Raw genomic sequence first — 18,296 nt, forward strand, 5'->3', positions numbered from 1 at the left:
TAGAGGCGGCGAGTGGGCTGGGCTTCTGTGGACGCGCGGCCTCGGGTCCGCGCGCTCTGCGGTGGCTCCGCGAGGTGGAGAAGCGACAAGGGGGCTCGGGTAAGGCGGTGCGGCCTCGGAGTCCCGACCCGCGCGCTAACCGAGGGCAAGAGGAGGGTCGGGGCGGGCGGCTCTGAGGGTCCCACAGCCCGGGCGGAGAAGGCTGCGGCTCACCGCTCACCCGGGCACGCGGAGCCTCCTGCCCTCAAACGTGCCAGTGGGCTGGTGACTCGCTCACCGGGGCCGCACGTGTGTCAGCCGGCGTCGCAGGCTCCGGCGCTACCGCGGTCCGGGGTGCGGTCCCCGTGCCGTGGGCTGACGTCATATTTGGGGAAGGCCGACCACGACGTGGGAGGTGGCGACCTCTTCCTCCCCGCCTCTGTGGAGGTCGCACGGGAAATCTGTGGCAATGCCTTCGCTCACTCCAGTTTCCAGACTGTTCCGTGCCCTTCGTTTCACGGGTCGCCACAGCCACCTCGAGGACCATTGCCTCCCGCTTGTAGACGCGGAGCTGAAGCCTGCGGCGTGAAGGGGGTTGTGCACACTCACCCAGCCAGGGAGCCGCAGAACCGGAGTTCAAGCCCGGCGTTTGTGTCCCCTGCCAAGAATCTCTGGCCTTTCTAGAACATTCTTTGTCCTCAGACCACACCCAGTTATCCTTGCCTCCCTCAGAAATTTCGTCTGGAAAGCGCTTTGTGAAACGCCCTGTTGCCCAGAGCATCCTTACCGTCGCGGGCCGAGGCCCCCCTGGCCTCCCCTCGACCTTCTGTCCTTTCCTCCGCCCCTAAAAGTCGCTGCCCCTCAGACCGCCTTGTCCCTGTGAAAAGGACTCTTGCTCGAAAAGCGCGGTTTAATAACGCTTCTTGAGTCCTGTGTGCCCCTAAATGGGTGGACTCTCAGAAATGCTGTGAATGAACTTGACTCACACACCGTGGTCCCTCCAACTCTGTCCTTTATCCATTGCCTTCCATTCCATAAAGATTGACTGGCTCGGGGCGGGGGGGGGGGGGGGGGGGGTCATTCAGAAGCGGAACAGGCTTGGCCCCTTGGATTATCTGGGAGCATTTCCTTCCCACTCCACCCTGCTGCAAGCTTCCTGAGGGCACGTGGGCTCTTTTGGTGACGTGTGCTCTCCCTTTCCCTCCACCTTCCGTGGGCTGCTTGGCTCAAGGGAGGCGCTTACTCGAGACTTGCAGTTTGCTCTCCAACTTTGGCCCTTTCCTGCCCTTTCACAGGCGCCCACCTGATCCCCCATGCACGGAGATCTCTCCAGCGCCCACGCTGTGACTCCTGCAGCTGACCGGCACATGGACACGGAACCAGCTCCAGGACGATGTTCAGGGGGCTGGTGCCTGCCCGGCGCAGGAAGCCACTGGGAGGCCACTGGCTGTTGACAGGACAGCCGCTGTGATACAGCTTCTTCGCAGGTGTGTATTGAGGTTGTATCGAATGCTGGAGGTCAGCAGTCGGTGTGCGCCCCCGAAGGTCTTCCTGGATGGCTCCTTCGCCTGCCAGGATGGTCCAATGTGCCGTACGAGGCGCGTGAGGAAGTGCGAGAGGCCCAAGATGCTAACGCTGCCTCCCTCCCTTCAGATACCGCGAGTGAGCTGACCTTTTTGCCAACCATATTTAGGTATAGGCCTGCACCATCATGGAGATTGGATTCTTGTAACTCTTAAATATTAATACACCTTCATCGAAATGCTACACCATTTGGAAGAGGAGCTTCAAAGGAAAGAGACGTGTTTGAGAAAAGCCTGTAAACAGAGAGAGCCCATGAATATGTTGTTTCTAGCCCCAAAGAGCTTTGGTTTCTACCCTTTGCCTCTTGGTTTTGACCTTTTACTGTCTCTTTCCTGGTTGACGTTGTTTTGGGTGCTCTGGTTGTTTTTCTTCTCTATACCTATTTATCTGTAGTTTTATGACTTCTGCTTCTGCTTCTAGCCCTACGGTGACCACTGCGACTCCTGGCTAGTACTTACCGAGCACTTACTGTGTTCCAGGCACCGCCCAGGGCCTCGCATCCTTTTTTAAGTTTAGTCCTCACTACCCGTTTCCAAAAAGGAACAGTTCCCATTTGGTAGTTGAAGGAAAAGGGACTCAGGGAAGTTAAGGGCCTTCCAAGCTGAGAAATGGTAGAGTGTGCCTTGTACCCCGGGTTGCCTGATGGCAGGACCTCTGTGTTCTTGACTCATGCTTCTCACACTCAGATATTTATCTGCTCCCTAAGTCCCCTGAGGCTTGGAGATGACGCCCAATAATACGTATAATATGGTAAAATAAACACATGTTCACCAGGATCGCAGAGACTACAAGTAGAACAGGAAAGTAACATCATGGCGGCGGGGGTGGGGGAGAAAGTATTCTGACTGTCCGTAATGGTTAACACAGTTAGGGTGCAGACTTAGTTGTGAGCTTCTTGTTAACTCAAGAAAAAAGAAAATGGTCGCGGGGGAGTTGAATTTATTTTGTTCAGGCAAATAAAACATTTTTTAAAAAAGATTTTCTTTATTTATTTGAGAGAGAGGGAGAGCAAGCGAGGGGACGGAGAGGGACAAGCAGACTCTGCGGTGAGCACAGAGCCCAGTGTGAGGCTTGATCTCACGCCCCTGAGATCATGACCTGAACCTAAATCAAGAGTCAGACACCACTCAGGTGGTTCACCTGAGTGAACCACCCAGGTGTCCCCGGCAAATAAAGCATTTTAATTCATCTGGAAAACTAAAGCTTTTGTAACATGTAGGTCTTTATCACAAAGGCTGGGCAGGGCTTGGTTACTACAAGGACTGAGGAGTAGGCTCCGGCTTCTCAGCGGTTAGGGAGAGAATGTGGACTACTGAAAGGACTGTGGATGGAAACTGTTTTCAGTAACACCTTCTCAGTTTTATCTCTACCCCCCGCCCCCGGGGCTTTGTAAATGCTGGTGTCCTGTCCCCTGGGTCCGTTTCAGTCATTTGTTTGCTCACTTACTCAACAGTTGTTCACTGAGCACCTGCCGTGTGCCACTGCAGTGATGGTCATGTCACTGTCCTGATACTTTTCTTGCCTCCGCCCTGTCACTTTCTATGGCTGGGTTTTTTCCTGGACTGACTTTGGTTTGCCTTCCCTTATGGTTTTTATAAAACCCTGAAAGGATGCTCACCACTTACACTGTGGCTGCCCACCTGCTTCTGCGCCTCTCGTGTGTGTTCTGTACCTTCCCAGGACTTAGAAAATGATGGCAGTTACCAAATCATGAGTACGACCCGCTCTGTGTCCGCTGCTTTGGGTAAGGTTATCCATGACCCTCCCGCAGCGTGGACAGCGTGGCGCTGAACGATTTTTGGTTCCCTGGCCCTTTGAGAAGCTGGGGAAAGCAATATGTCCTCTCTCTAGAAAGTTCATTCCACAACACCTTTGCATTTAATCTCCGAGGGTTTGAAGGTCTGCGAAAGCACACACGTGGACCGTGTCCCTAGATTCCAGGTTAAGAATATCTCCTTCAACGAGAGACGTTGTTTCCATGTTGAAGATAAGGAAACCAGGTCAGGAAGAGGTTAATTAACTTGTGAGTTGGACGGTAGGTGGTGGAACCAATTAGACTGGCTCTAGGCTCTCTGTTTTTTTCCCATTGTCCAGAAGTGTAGATGCTCCAGAAATGACTGACGGGGTGTATGGAAGGATAAAAAGAGAACTTTCTGGGGTATATGTCCCAAAATATGATAAAACATCCATATGATAACAGATTAGAGAAGGAGAAAGATTTTTCTCAAGTATTCAGATTTAACTGCCAAAATCTTTTTGTTGCTTGCAACTTTTTCCAAGTGACAATCTCTTCCCCCGCCCCCACCCCGTGATACTAGTTCCAACAATTTTTGCTTCTGATGCCATTTCTGTTTGGCTGCACACATTTCTTACTCTCGTGTTGAATTATGTTTTCTCTGGATGCCAAGGCAGATGGATGGCACTTTTGTTATGATTCTGTTATAAATAGCATCTGTTAAAAACTGGACATTAATACTTCTCTGGCAAATAAACAAATGTAGCAGGGAAATAGCCCTCCAATTTTGGTTGCCTGTGGCTGAGAAGTGTATGTGATGGGGTCTGTGACTTGGTGCTTTTGGTGGGGGCATTGGTTTTATGAGCCTTCTTAATTTCTACCTCACCAAGTTCTGAAGTAATTTTTTGGTTAAGGTTCTATTTTGAGGTAATCTCTACACCAAATGTGGGGCTCGAACCTACAACCCCGAGATCAAGAGGCACACGCTCCACCCCCAGAGCCAGCCAGACGCCTCTAATGTCATTGATGAGTGTCTCAGAGTTCTCTTTATTTGGAGAGCCTAAACTGTGGGTGGCGTGAAGCCAGAGATGACCTACACGTCCGAGTGCTGTGCTCCTGCCCAGGGCACGACTCAGCTTCTGGAACCAAGGGTAAGATTAGCCCAGCCTTCTTGCCCTCACCATACTAGGTGTTGTCTGCTGTGGTCCATCGAGAACAAAGCTCAGTGTGTTGAGTGTGAAGCGGTGAGATCAGCCCATTCCTCCACTGGAGGGCTCACCGACCAGCAGGGGCCATGGTTAAACGGCCAATAGAAAATTCTGGAAGCAGAGAATCAGAGCGCACAGAGTAGTAGGGCTAGCAAAGGAATGGAATTACAGTACCTTAGACCTTTTCGTCCTTTTCTTCATTAAATAAAACACCCGGCAAAACAAAACCATGAGACCAGATTCTCTGTAAAAGCTCAATTAGTTTCAGTTAAAGAAGATAGGAAGGAAGCAGGAGGGACAGCGCCCTCCGTCTTGAAGGGTGAGCTGCAGGGGGCAGGCCAGAGGGGTGGAAGGAAATTGTGGCAAAAGCATGAGCCCGAGCTTGGGTGGGGAAGGACAGGGCCTCTGCGGAGGTCTGTGTGAAAATATAGGCTACATGGAGCGCTGGTACCTTGTGGTCACTTAGGGCCGGTTACTCGTGATGGGAATGAAGGATCTTTTCCCCCACAATCAGGGGTTTGACTTCAGTCTGGATGCTTTGGAGAAGTCTTGCATTTTTTTCCTCTTTTAAGCTTAAAACATTTTTAACTCTTTTTAAAAATGTTGCAGGATCAGTACAGAAAGTTCCTCTGTGCCCCCAGTCTTCCCCCTACCCACCCCGGATAACATCGTACAGAAGAACCATAGCACAGCCATGGGAATCAGGACAGCACTAGGGACTAAAGCACGGACTGGATTCAGGTCTCACTAGTGGGACATGCACTCATTTTCTTCTCGGCACGTCATTCTGGGAGATTCTAACACATATATAGTTCCGCATGGCATGTTTTTAAGGCAGGGAAGAACACAACTCTCTGTGTGCGTGAGAAAGACCGATCATGGCAACGGGGAGCATGGGTTAGAGGGAGAAGGGGGGCCTGGGACACATGTGCAGGGCTGTTCCTGTAACCCACAGGAGTGAGGGCGAATGCAGCCATGATGTTAGTGGTGGGGAGAGGCAGGGAATAGTAGATCGAAGAGTGTTTTACAAGTAAATCGACAGCTCTTGCCAGCTGCTCAGAAAGAGAGCTGGAGGCCACAGTTAAAGGCAGAGATTTCTGCCTTGACTTACCAAGGTTTAGGAGCAGAAGCAATTTCATTCATTCACTCAGTGAGTTTAAGCACCCTTGGCCGCTAGTTCCTGGCCCAGGATCCGGAGGTATACAGATGATGTGAATTCACTTGGCCCTTGCTTTACAGCCCTCTTTACAGAGACAGGCATTAACCGAATACTCATGCGGATAGGTAAGTCATTCCAAACTAGGCTGAGGGCTACGAAGGAGAGCAGAGGTCGCTGTGGAAGTGTGTAATGGGGACATGGTTAGTGGGGGGGGCGCCGAAGGAGGCTCCCTGCGGAAGTGTCATTTGTACTGACGTCTGAAGCATTGGTTTTGGGGGGCAGCAGCAGCAGCTCCTGGGAACTTTCCAGCGAGGCATGTTCCCAGGCCCCCACCATCCCCATGATCTAGATCTAGGATTGGGATCTGGAGCTGGAGCCCAGCGCTCTGTTCCTAACAAGCGCTCTGGTGGCTCTGATGAGAACCAGTGATCTTTGCAGGGAGGAGCGCATTAGGCAGGCCCGAGAGAAGGATCAGTGGTCTGGGGACAGGGTGTTGGGGCGGGGGGTGCTACCGCACTCAAAAACAGAGCTTCCACGTAGGAAGGCCACATCAGAGGGACGGCCAAGGGTCACTGTGGCTGAGGCTCAGGGAACTGGGAGAGGAAGACAGCAGGAGGAGCACGGAGTCCTGCACAGGCTCGCGGCAACCGTAAATGACTTTGGTTTTAATTCTCAGGGCAATAGGAAGCAGTTGGAGTTTTTAAAGCAAGGAAGTAACATGAGGACATCAGTATTTTAAAGTAATTATTCTGGCTGATGTGAGGAAACTAGAGGGGGACCACAGTAGGCTTACATGTGTGATATTGTGTATTTGTGTGTGTGTGATATGGGCAGATGAGTGGTGTTCATACTGTGCTGACGTAAGTTCACTCCCCTGGGAAACCTACAATTTAGTATGAATTCATGTAGAGGACCTGCCTGAGGTTTTGTTTTAAGATTTTATTTATTTGACAGAGAGAGCGCTCGCAGGGAGAGCAGCAGAGGGAGGGGAGAACCATCTTCTCTCTCCTTCCTGCTCAGTAGGGAGCCTGATGCGGGGCTCGATCCCAGGACCCTGAGATCCTGACCTGAGCTGAAGGCAGCCGCTTCACTGAGCCCCCCGGGCGCCCCTGCCTCAGGCGTTTGACGAAATTCTGCAGGAGCTTGCAAAACCCGTTGATTATTCTGCAGAGCCGCGGGCTCCATTCTTGCAGCCTGCTAAGGTAAATAAGAAAATCTGCCTGCCAATCTGTGCTCACTCATTGCTCTCTTATTTTTCAGAATCCACAAATTCAGAAGTCATTAATTTTGAAGGAAATGAAACGAAGTAGCACCAAAACGCATGAAGCCACAGTCAACAGCACAAAATCCTGCAGCACCAAGGCCAGGTGAGCTGCCTCTGTCTCCTGAATGCCGGTGTCCACCAGCGGGACCGAAGGGAGTGTACGGTGTCCACTGGTGGGGTCAAAGGGGGCGAGTGCGCCCTACAGGGCTGGGTGTATGACCTCCCTGGAGAGAAAGTGCTTTACAGGCTGATCATGATCCTGGGATCGCTCCCACCCCGTTTGTGTCATTCATGCAGAAGGTGCATACTAAATGCTGATTTGGGAGCCAAAATGGTCTCGGAACTTACACATTTATCGTATTCACAAGCATCAGCGTATACATCTTAAAGCTGAATGTCCTTAATTCGGGGCTCTACGTGATGACAGATACTCAACAAGTCTGGGGCCATGGAAGCGGGCTCCCCTGCGGGGGGACCGCAAGCCGGGTTTGTCCGTGGCCGCATATGCTCCGTTCGCCCGATAGGTGGCAGCAGCGTCAAAACTTTCGCTGAACTCCGGAGGGGAAAGCATCGCGACTCTCCCTTGCCAGCATCCTAGGACTTGCTCCGCGTCTACACTATAAATAGGATGTGTTAAACGCTCCTTGTCTGCTCACAGGAGCTGGAGGAGAGCGCGTAATGGTTTCCAGCTCCTACATTTTAAAAGGCTGCCAGGGAAACGGTTTCTGAGATGGGAACAGCTGTCTGACAGCCGACGTGCGGTCAGTTCTGACACAACTTGGTTGTCGCCTGTTGCCGTGTCTGCCATCGTGTTAGGCGTGGGGGTGTCTGAGAATGGTCATTAGGTAAGAGCGAATTTCTGTGACACTTCCTGACATTAGGTGTTTGTGTCTGGGATTGGGAAAGCACGTCGCCAACAACATGGTGTAAGCTTTTCCTCCAGGATCTGTGCTCCCACTGAGAGAAGTTATCCCAAAACCACAACACTCAGTTCAGTTAAACTTGACCTTCCTTAGTTTTTGGACCACCGTGATCGGATGTAGCTCCTGGTATCGTGACGCTAATCATCTCAGGGGAAGACAATTACAAGGGCCTTAGGTGTCGATTGAGAGCTTTTGGGCCACGGTCACGGGTTCTCGGGGGTGGGGGGGGCTGAGAGTGAGGAATCAGGGGTGATGCTGAAACTTGGGCCCTGGGAGGCAGGAAAGGAGGAAGATGACCCTAAACGGGTCCAGAAGTAGAGGGACGAGTGTGCGTGTGTGCGTGTGAGTGTGTGTGTTGGGAGGAGAATGCTGTTGCGTGACAGGGCTGAGAACATCCTTCATGCATTAATTTGAGAAATATTTCCAGTTACCTTCCGGGTACTCTGGGGCTGGGGGCGCAGAGGCGTAAAAGCCCCATTTTATGTCACGGAGCCTGTAGTCCGCGTTGTCATTCCCCACACTTGACTGTGGCTTCCAACCGTGGGGAGAGCGGTGCCAGGGAAGGACCAGCGGTGATGAGAGGCCGCACAGGAGCACACAGACAGGGTGATCGGGGAGACCTCGCCGAGGAGGTGACGGTCATACCCGGGTCTGTGGGTGACAGGAGTTCGCTGGGGAGAGAGGCCCTGGGCCGTAAGAGGCCAAGAGGGGAGCCTGAGGAAGCAGGAGCTGAGCTAGGCCATGGCTGCCTGGGGGCCCCATAGGCATGTTCTTTCCAACATGCCACGAGATGTTTATCAAAGAGCATTTAAAATAAAAGAGATCGCTGCCTCCCCCACACCACGTAGCTATTTTCGTCCCATGTTGTGGACCCTGTTCACACGGGAAAACACATTTCTTTATTACTGTGTTCATAGTGTCTACCCCACAGAGCTTTCTCTCTTAACATTGTCCTAAACACGTTTTTCTGTTTCAATATATTTATAATCATTATTTATACTACGTTAAAGCATATTAATGTTGAGAGGTTTGTGTTAAATTTCGAATTTGATTTCTGAGTGTGTGTGGGTCTGTCTTGTAGCGTGTGTGTGTTGGGGGCTTAGGCTTGCAATTTATGCTGCAGGAGAAGGTACTGGTTAAAGTGAGGTCCGGGAGGAAGGTGAGAGCCGTGTGGGGCTGTGGGGACAGCGTGAGTGGGGGGCCCTTGGTGGAGGATGTCTGTGGCTCAGACTCGTGGGGCTGCAGGCCCTAGAGGCAGGTCACTTTTTAACCACAGATTTTTCTGCTAAATTGAATTCAGTTGACTGGCTAAATTGTTTTTTACGATACCCTATCATTTGGAATATATTTCTAAATCAGCTTGCATTCTTATAATCCCTATGTTTAGAACAGTAGACGAGGGGTTGCCAGCAGAGTCTAGAATATTGAGGGGAATATGAGGCTGAGATTGGGGAGGTGGCACAAGCCCCGGAATCCTAATATATGATTAGATTATTATGGAGATGATTTGCTTTTAATTTTCTACATGTTCTTTTGAGTAGGTTGCAGAAGTGTTAGACTGGCAAACGCAAGGTGTCCCTTCTAGAATACTGACAGGGTTTTCATATTATTCTATCAATATATGCAAACTTCATTGTTCTCATATATTTGTTTTTGTGAGAAGGCACACAAGTCACTCATGCATCTGTGCAAGTACACGCACACACATGCATGCACACGTGCGGGCACGTGCTCGCACATACACACCCCTGGCACAACTGGGCAAAAAGCCTAGCATTAAAATCAGCAGAGCTCAAGTCTGGGCTTCATGAGTGAATTTGGCTCTTTATTTATCTCTTTTCTTTTATTTCCTCTCCGGTTTAATTCCCCCACCTCTAAAAATATGGGTAATGGTATCTGACCCGAAAGGTCGCTACAAGTTTGATGTTTAACGGAGGGTTGGCAAGATAGCTGCTCAGTTATAGCTAGGCGAATCTACTAGAATCACTTCAGTTTAACATTTGTGATCTTTTACTTCATTTTGATATTGAGCAGGAGACTTTACAGAGCCTCCTTCTAAATCTGTAGACTCATACATCAACTTCAGGGTCCCCTAAGCACTGGCCTCAGCCTGTTAAGGCACAAATGGCCGGGCCACCACTCCCAGAGTTTCTGACTGGCTGGGCAGGGTGGGATCTGAGAAAATGCATTTCTGGAAAGGTTCTAGGAGATGCTGATACTGCTGGTTAAGGGACCACATTTTTTTTTTTAAGATTTTATTTGTTTATTTGACAGATATCACAAGTAGGCAGAGAGGCAGACAGAGAGAGAGGAGGAAGCAGGCTCCCTGCTGAGCAGAGAGCCAGATATGGGGCTCGATCCCAGGACCCTGGGATCATGACCTGAGCCGAAGGCAGAGGCTTTAACCCACTGAGCCACCCAGGTGCCCCAAGGGACCACATTTTGAGAACCACTCTTTAAAACTACATACGTGTCTGTGTGTCTGCTTCAACCGCCTTTCAAAACTATTTTTTTAAAGGTGCAAAGGAAATACATTTCAAAATAAAAAATCAGTAATAATTTAAAAAAACCCATGTTATATCTTCCTGAGGAATCTACAGATGGACTAGCTCTTTCCCCGTTGAGGTGACCTGAGGACGGCATCTCTTGGGAAAATTCCCGAACCCCGGAGAGAGAGAGATTTAGTTCAGGTTCTCAGCCACTCGAGGACAGGAAGTCCCTGCATTCCTACCTGCTACCTCAGAGTCCTTGTCCATGCAGTGGGGATATCTTCACCTGTGCCTGAAAAATGTGGCGTTCTCCGAAAAGTCCGAGTTCAGACGGTGAGCTGCTAGAAGTCAGGGGGTTCATACTTCTCCTTCTTTCCCTCCACCTGCGTCTGCACGGGGCCTGCCGAGTTTGCCGAAGAATGAGCGGGCCGCCCGAGGATAGTTGCTTGGAAAGATTTCATCCCATGACTGCTGAGGTCTGTTCGTGTTGTCAGACCTACCTGGGTCTGGCGGTCTGGAACTGGAGGAGACCCACCAGGTCATCCAGACCGTCCTCCCGCTGGAAGAGGATTATTCCCTGCAGCGTGCTCAGTAGCATTAGGAAGAATTACTTTTCATATGATTATTTTTTTTTTATGCTGTCTTCAACTAAGTGTTTCTTGAATTGAACCGCTTTGTATTCAAGTAATAAAATGCACAACAGGCAGTACATTTCTGGGTGATTATCTCACTCCTCAGGTGGTGTAATAAGGCACGAGGCCAAAGCCCTGGCGTGCCTTATTGTTATTAGGAAGGGAATTTATGGATAAAATAAAGCAAGTGGTTATTTGCATCAGCAATCACTGCAACCAGGAATGCAGTTACAGCGGGGCGTCCCCGCGGGCTTGCAGAGCAGGGGTGAGGCTGGGGGACGAGCGTTCCTCACCAGCCCCGCAGCTCGGGGAACCAGAGCCACGTCCTGCAAGGTGCTTGTTAGGGGTTGTGTCAAAAGCAACAGGAAGACCTTGGTCATGGTGACTGGATGAACTTGACCCGTGGGACGAGCTCTCCTCCCGGACCTGGCTCTGGTGTCACCGGCACCATGGGAAGCCCAGTACGTGCTTGGCTCTGAAGAGGCTTTGGTGCTGGGTTTTCCTAAATCTGAAGCATATTCCCTGGCTCTGAGTTAGTCCCCAGTAAGGGCTCATTGAATTAATGTCTTTTTTTTTGTTCTTGAAATTCTTCATGAGCCTGAGTTTCTGGTCTCTTCTCTTGCTCCGGCCTGTCCGGTGATACTGGGACTTCCCATCACCTGTGGGGCTCCACTCAGAGCAAGATGTGCACGTGGTGTCCCTTCTTCCAGCACATGCTCGCCCCTTCCTGGATCCCACTCACTTTTCCAAAGCCCTGCCCCCAGTTACATCCAAGGCTCTGCCTCTCCGGGGCCTGGCCCTTGAGTTCCTGCCCACGGAGCTCAGATGTGGTCCTCCTGGTGGTCCTCCTGGTGGTCCTCCTCCTCCTCCCATCCTCCCCGGCCTTCTCTTCTGGATGGCTTCTCACTTCGTCCTCTCCCGAATCCTAGACGCCTCTCCTGTCCTCACTCGCTGCTGATGGCCCGACATCCTGTTTCATGGAGGAAACAGACGCGAGCCCCAGGGAACACCCTACCCTACCTGCTTGTCACCGTGTCTGTGTCCTCTGCCTTCTCCTTTGTCATGAGCCACGGACCAACTGTGCTCCTAAAAAAGGCTGATCCAGGAGATGAGATCCTGTCTCCACTGGTGAACCCATGGAACTGGCAGCTTCTCCTTTCCGTCCTGCTTTATTATTTTTTGTCTACAGAGAATCGCTACTGGGAGTATCCACTCGGGAGCCCCCATTCTCCTGATTTAAAGACATTCTTCCTTGACCCTCCCGCCCACCCCAGGCACCACGTCGTTTCTCTGCTTTACAGCTGGGCTTCTTTCCCTCTGAGTTTACTTGTGACTCACTTAGGCTCCCCCACAACTGCCCAGTTCCCCCAGTATGGCGTGTCTTGGGGTTGTAGGTACCACCCATGGGGCTTAATCCACATGATTCTTGGTCCTTATCTTCCCTGCTGATCACTGTGGCGTTTGACACCATCTCCCCCTCTTGAAACCTGTTCCTCACTCGGTTTCTGGGACACTCCAGTCTCCTGATTTGCTCCGTTCTCACTGGCCGCTCTTTTTCGTTTTTTGCTAGTTCCTCCTCATCTCCCTGGACTCTGAAGGTTGGAGTACCCCCAAAGCTCGGCTCTGGCATGTTTTGTCTTTTTACACCTGCTTTCTCAGGGGGCTGACCCCATCGTGCCTTATATCCATTGTATGCGGACCGTCCCCACACTTGCATCTTCAGTGCTGGTCTCTTCCCCGGAACAAAGGCTCATATACCCAACTGCTTATTCAGTATCCCCCGGGGAGGTTAACAGATGTCTCCAACTTAACACGTGCAGAATGGAACCCTTGATCTTCCCCTCCACACCTGTCCTGCTTGGGTCTCTCTCATCTCAGTTAATGACTACTCCTTCCAACCTTTCTCCTGCGTGCCAGATCAAACCTTAAGAAAATCCAACTGACCCTGCCTTCAGTCTGACTTTTCCAACACTTTCACCGAAACCATCTTGGTCCAGGCCACCATCTTCTCCTGCACGCATAATTTCGGTGCATTTGGTCCCCTCTTTCCTCCCCTGCCCCTTTAAGTCTATTCTTGATATATAGCCAGAGGAATCCTTCAAATGCAAAGGCAGATCATTACCCTGCACGTAACTCTTCTCCGTGTGTAACCCTCCAGAGGCTTCACATATCACCCTCAGAGAGAGACTCATTGTCACAGGAGCCCACTCGGGTCCTCTGTCTGGCTTCCTCTTGCTTCTTTGTCCTCTTAATGGCATTTTCCCCTTCCTGGTCTCTGATCTGTGCTCAGTGTTATCTGTTCTCTTCCCCAGCTCCATTTATCTTCACAGTACTTGTTCACAGGTGTCATTTACTTAATTACTGTTTGTCCTCCAGTACTAGAATATAAGGCCCATAAAGCCCATGATTTTGCCAGTTTCGTTCATTGACCCCCAGACTTCTAGAAGGAAGTTCAGTAAATGTATTTTGACTATATGAACACATACCAAGCCGTGTTCTTCTAGAAATTCACCTGTGCTGTGATCCTAGGGTTCAGTTAAACTTAATCCAGTTGAAGGAAGATGTATGTGGGACTCTGCTGACCTCACATGGCTTCAGCCCTGGTATGGTCCCTGCCCACAGAGACCTGTACAAATGAGACAGGTCTAGACCAATAACATGCCAGGCAATCAGGGACTGCCCAAAGAGAGGTAGACCAGAGCACCAGCTGGTGTGTATTTCTTACACATTAAAGAAAAAATTCTGATTCATTTCTTGAACTCTGTAAACTTAAATTCTTAAAATCTAGGGCTTTAGAGCTAGTTTGATTCTTTATGCTGATATAGTGCCATGCACGTCCATCTGTTTTTGAATATTAAGTAATTACGCACTTACATTTAACCCTGAAGTCTACTAGGAGAAAATTCTTCACTAAAACTTCCTTGTAGAGCTAGAGCTGGATACCTTTTATTTCCTTTTCTTACCTAATTGCTCAGCTAGAACCTTCAGTACAATGTCGAATGAAGTGGTGAGAACAGGCATCCTGTTCCCCCTCATTTTAAGGGGAAGGCTCACTGCTTTTGTTCTTCTACCCTTCCGTGTGATACTGACTATTGCTTTTTCACTGGTGCTTTTTGTTGGGTCAAGGAAGTTCCCTCCTATTCCTAGATTATTGAATGTGTTTATCATGAAACAGTATAAGTTTTTGTGAAGTGCTTGTTCTACATCTATCGAGATGGTCATGTTTTCTCTTGATTGTCTTAATGTGGTGTATTATAGTGATTGGTTTTTATATGTTCAACCACCCTTGAGTTCCTGGGATAATCTTACCTGGCCATGACATCTAATTTTTTTACATGGTGTTGGATTCCATTTGCAAGTATACTGTTGAAGATTTTTCCTATATTCCTAAGGAATATTGGTCTTTAACTTTCTTTTTTTCTGATGTCCCTGTCTGGATTTGGTAATACTGGCCTCATAGAATGTGCTAGGAAGTGTTCCCTCTTACTCTTTTTTGGAAGAGTTTGTGAAGGATTGGTTGGTTTTTACTTATTCTTCTTTAAATGTTTGGTAGAACTTAACCAGTGAGCCCATCTGGTCCTGGGCTTGCTTTTTTTTTTTTTTTGTGAAAGTTTTTGACTTCTAGTTTAATCTCTTTACTTGGTGTAGGTCTACTCAGATTTTCAGTTTCTTCTTCAGTCAGTTTCAATAGCTTGTAGCTTTCTAAGAATTTTTCTAGTTGGTGTAGACTAGCTGATTGGTGGGCATGTAATTGTTCATAGTATTCCCTTATCCCTTTTGTTTTGTGAGATCAGTAGTAATATTCTTTCTTTCATTACTGATTTTCGTACATTGAGTCTTTCTCACTTTTTTATTGGAGAGTCTAGGTAAAAATGTATCAGTTTGCCGATCTTTTCAAAGAACTACCTTTTCATTTTGTTGGTTTTCTCAATTTGATTTATTTCTGTTCTGATCTTTATTATTTCCTTTATTCTGTTTATATGGGATTAGTTTACTCTTATTTTCCTAGTTTCTTAGGGAAGGAGATTAAGTTATTACCTTGAGGTTTTCTTCCTTTTAAAAACACTATAGGCATTTACAGCTATAAATTCCCCTCCAAGCACTACATTCCCTAATTTTTGGCATGTGTGCCTTTGTTTCTATCCACCCAAAAGTATTTGCTAATTTCAGTTGTGATTTCCCCCTCTTTGATCCTTTGGGTTAGTTAAGAGTATGCTATTTAATTTCAATATGTTTGTGAATTACTCAATTTCTTTCTGTGATGGATTTCTAATTTCATTCTAGTGTGGCTAGAGAACATACTTTGATTATTTCAATATTTTAAAACTTATCAGGACTTACTTTATGTCTTAACACATGATTTATCCTAAAGAATAGTCCATGCGCACTTTAGAAGAATGTATATTCTACCATTGCTGGGTGGGTGCTGGTTAAGTCTAATTGGTTTATGATGTTGTTCAGGTCCTCTGTTTCCTTGTTTTTCTGAATAGTTGTTCTATCCACTTTAAAGAGTAGGCTTTGACATCTTCAGATGTTATTGCTCAAGTGTTTGTTTCTCAATAAGTTTTATTGTTTTTTGCTTCATGTAGATTGGGTCTCTGTTATCAGGTGTGCATGTGTTTATGTTATCTTATTTATTCTTTCTCTAATAGTTTTCTTTATGTAAATTTGCATTTCTGACATATCATTCTTCCTTTTCTTTCTTTTTTTTTTTTAAGATTTTATTTTATTTATTTATTTTACAGAGAGAGATCACAAGTAGGCAGAGAGGCAGGCAGAGAGAGAGGGGGAAGCAGGCTCCCCGCTGAACAGAGAGCCCAATGCGGAACTCGATCCCAGCACTCTGAAATCATGACCTGAGCAGAAGGCAGAGGTTTAACCCACTGGGCACCCCAGTTCTTCCTTCTTTCTGAAGAATTTAAATTTTTTTTTAAAAAAAAACAGGCCTGCTGGTGTCACATTTCCTCAGTTTTTGTTTGTCTAAGGAAGTATTTATTTGTCTTTAACTTTTGAAGGAAAATTTTGTTGGATATAGAATTCTAGATTGGTGCATTTTTTTTCTTTCTATACTTTAGATATTTCACCCCACTCTTTTCTTGCTTTTATGGTTCCTAAAGATAAGAATGTATGGGCCTTTCTTTCTTTCTCTCCCCCCCCTCCTTTTTTTTTGCAAGTCTCAGAAATTCTTTGTTGGAAACTAGACACTTTAAATAACATGGTAATTTTTCAAATCATATTCGTTCCACTTTTCATGTTTTGGGTTTTGTTTACTGACCTTTCTAAACTAACTTTGTGAAGTCTGTATATTTTATGGTGGACAACCACTGAAGTGTCTGACTGGTTAATTGAGTGGTAAGCTCATGGCTGGACAGAGATTTCCTTAAATGGCTGCAAACAGTCATCTTCCAGGCTTTGCTGAGGGGCTGTTGGTGGGTGCTGGCACTTTCTTCAGTCCTCTGCCAGGGAGTTTACAATTCTTTCTTTGGCTTCACTTCCTGCTTGTGCAGAGCCTCAAGGTAAACCATAGGTGAGACTATAGGGCTGCTCAGTTCTTCCTGAGCACTCTCACTGCCCTCCGCATGTTAGTGGCTTTCTAGATTCTAAAGAATATGTGGGAGCTTCTCAGAGCCCCTGTGGACATCTCATTCCCCAGATTGCCCTTTAAGGTTTTTGGTTAGTCTGTTATTTGCTCCATCTATTATCTTGTGTCTCAGGCAGCTAGAAGGTTTTGTTTTGTTTTGTTTTAAGATTCATTTATTTGATAGTGAGAGACACAGCGAGGGAGGGAACCCAAGCAGGGAGAGTGGAAGAGGGAGAAGCAGGCTTCCCTCTGAGCAGGGAGCCTGATGTGGGGCTCAATCCCAGAACCCTGGGACCATGACCTGAGCTGAAGGCAGAGGCTCAACCAACTGAGCCACCCAGGTGCCCCAGCAGCTAGAAATTTAGACAATAGTCATGTCTGATTTTTTTTTTTTCAACAAATGCCTTTCAATAGTTTCTGGTAATGGGGCTTGAAGGAGCTCCAGCCCTATTCTGCCCTTTCCAGTAATGGGCAGGCTGCTAGGTTTTTACTGGAATTGCAGGCTTTTGGTTTCAAGGCCACTCCTGATTTAGGGGCCAGGTCAGGGGGACAGGGGAGTTGAAATGCCACAGAACTTGATGTGTGTACTCAGGTTCTGCCATATTTCTTGACTAAGGGATCCCTAGATTATTTCAAACCTTTGGTTAATTTCCAGAGTTCTGAGAAAGTTGGTTCTGACCATTTTTGCCTGTTTTCTTACAACTTTCACGGAGGAGAGGATTTCCAGAGGTTCTTACTGCGCCATTTTTGGTGCTGTTGTCTGCTGCTCTGCCTCTGACAGTGCTGGGTATGCAGTGAGAACGTGGAGAATCCAAACCTTCCACCCTCACTGCCCACTGAAGAAACGAGTCAGTGGTAGTCAAAATGCTGATGAATTTTCCTATCTGAGAACTTCCTTATTTTCCCATCTTTGAAAACTATTGGATCTGCTAAAAACAGGTATAAAATCACGATTTTGTGTTTATTTTTGGAAGAGTTTTTGGAACATTGGCAAGAAGAACATTGAGAGCCTCTGGCTGTCCTTTCAGAAAGGGAATAGATAGGAGGTCGGCCACCTTCCTAATGTGTGCTTGAAGATAATGTAATCTGTTCTCTTTTATGTCACAGGGATTTAATGCACAAAATGGCAAATGTAACAGATTGGCATATTTCGTATCCTTACACACGGAAGTTCATGAATTTAAGACCTCACTCTTCACCATGTAGAGTGTATTCAAGGAACGGTTTCCAAAATATGCTTAGACCTTTCTCTTCGGGTGAGTATCATGAAGAAAATCCACCAACAGTAGGCTCTGTACAAAAGCTTCGCCTCTCATTTAACCATAGGCGATAGAGCTACAAAGTAGATTCTGGTATTGTCCCTATGTTCTTGATGGGGAAACTGAGACAGAGGGTGATCAAACAACTTGCCCAAAAATTACATAGTTTTGAAGAGACAGGGTCAGGATTTGAGCCCAGACAGCGTGATTCCAAAACCCGTGGACATAGTACTGTGCTGTCTACTAGATCTCCTCACTTAGTTTTTCTTAATTAGTAGACATTTTTTTTTGAGCAGTTTTAGGGTTACAGAGAGATGGAGCCAAGGAACAGAGAGTTCCTGTACACTCCTCACTCCCCACCCCCAGTGTCCCTCATTGTCAACGTCTTGCATTATTGGTGACGTGCCGTTCTCACCGCAGATGAGCCAGTATCCGTCCATTGTCATTAACACAAGTCTGCCGTCCAAGGTAGAGTCTGTTCTT

The 18,296-nt window shown here is 47.8% G+C and overlaps 1 protein-coding gene across 8 annotated transcripts in view; it reads left to right on the plus strand.

Annotated features, from left to right (window-relative positions):
* EFCAB6 (EF-hand calcium binding domain 6) overlaps window positions 1-18,296 on the plus strand; it is a 218,989-nt gene continuing 200,693 nt past the window's right edge. For 4 of the 8 annotated variants that reach the window (XM_004771166.3, XM_045083732.1, XM_045083736.1 and 1 more), the window contains exons 1-4: window positions 1-99; window positions 1,275-1,466; window positions 6,926-7,032; window positions 17,662-17,810. In XM_004771166.3, the coding sequence (XP_004771223.2) occupies window positions 6,962-7,032; window positions 17,662-17,810 (220 nt within the window). In that variant the 5' untranslated portion in view covers window positions 1-99; window positions 1,275-1,466; window positions 6,926-6,961. Of the gene's footprint in view, window positions 100-1,274; window positions 1,467-6,925; window positions 7,033-17,661; window positions 17,811-18,296 lie in introns of those variants that run through there. The other 4 variants (XM_045083734.1, XM_045083733.1, XM_045083737.1 and 1 more) reach the window with 2 other exon arrangements.

Source organism: Mustela putorius, unplaced genomic scaffold (assembly GCF_011764305.1).
Source record: "Mustela putorius furo isolate JIRA1106 unplaced genomic scaffold, ASM1176430v1.1 tig00000738_pilon_pilon_pilon, whole genome shotgun sequence".
NCBI lineage: Eukaryota > Metazoa > Chordata > Mammalia > Carnivora > Mustelidae > Mustela > Mustela putorius.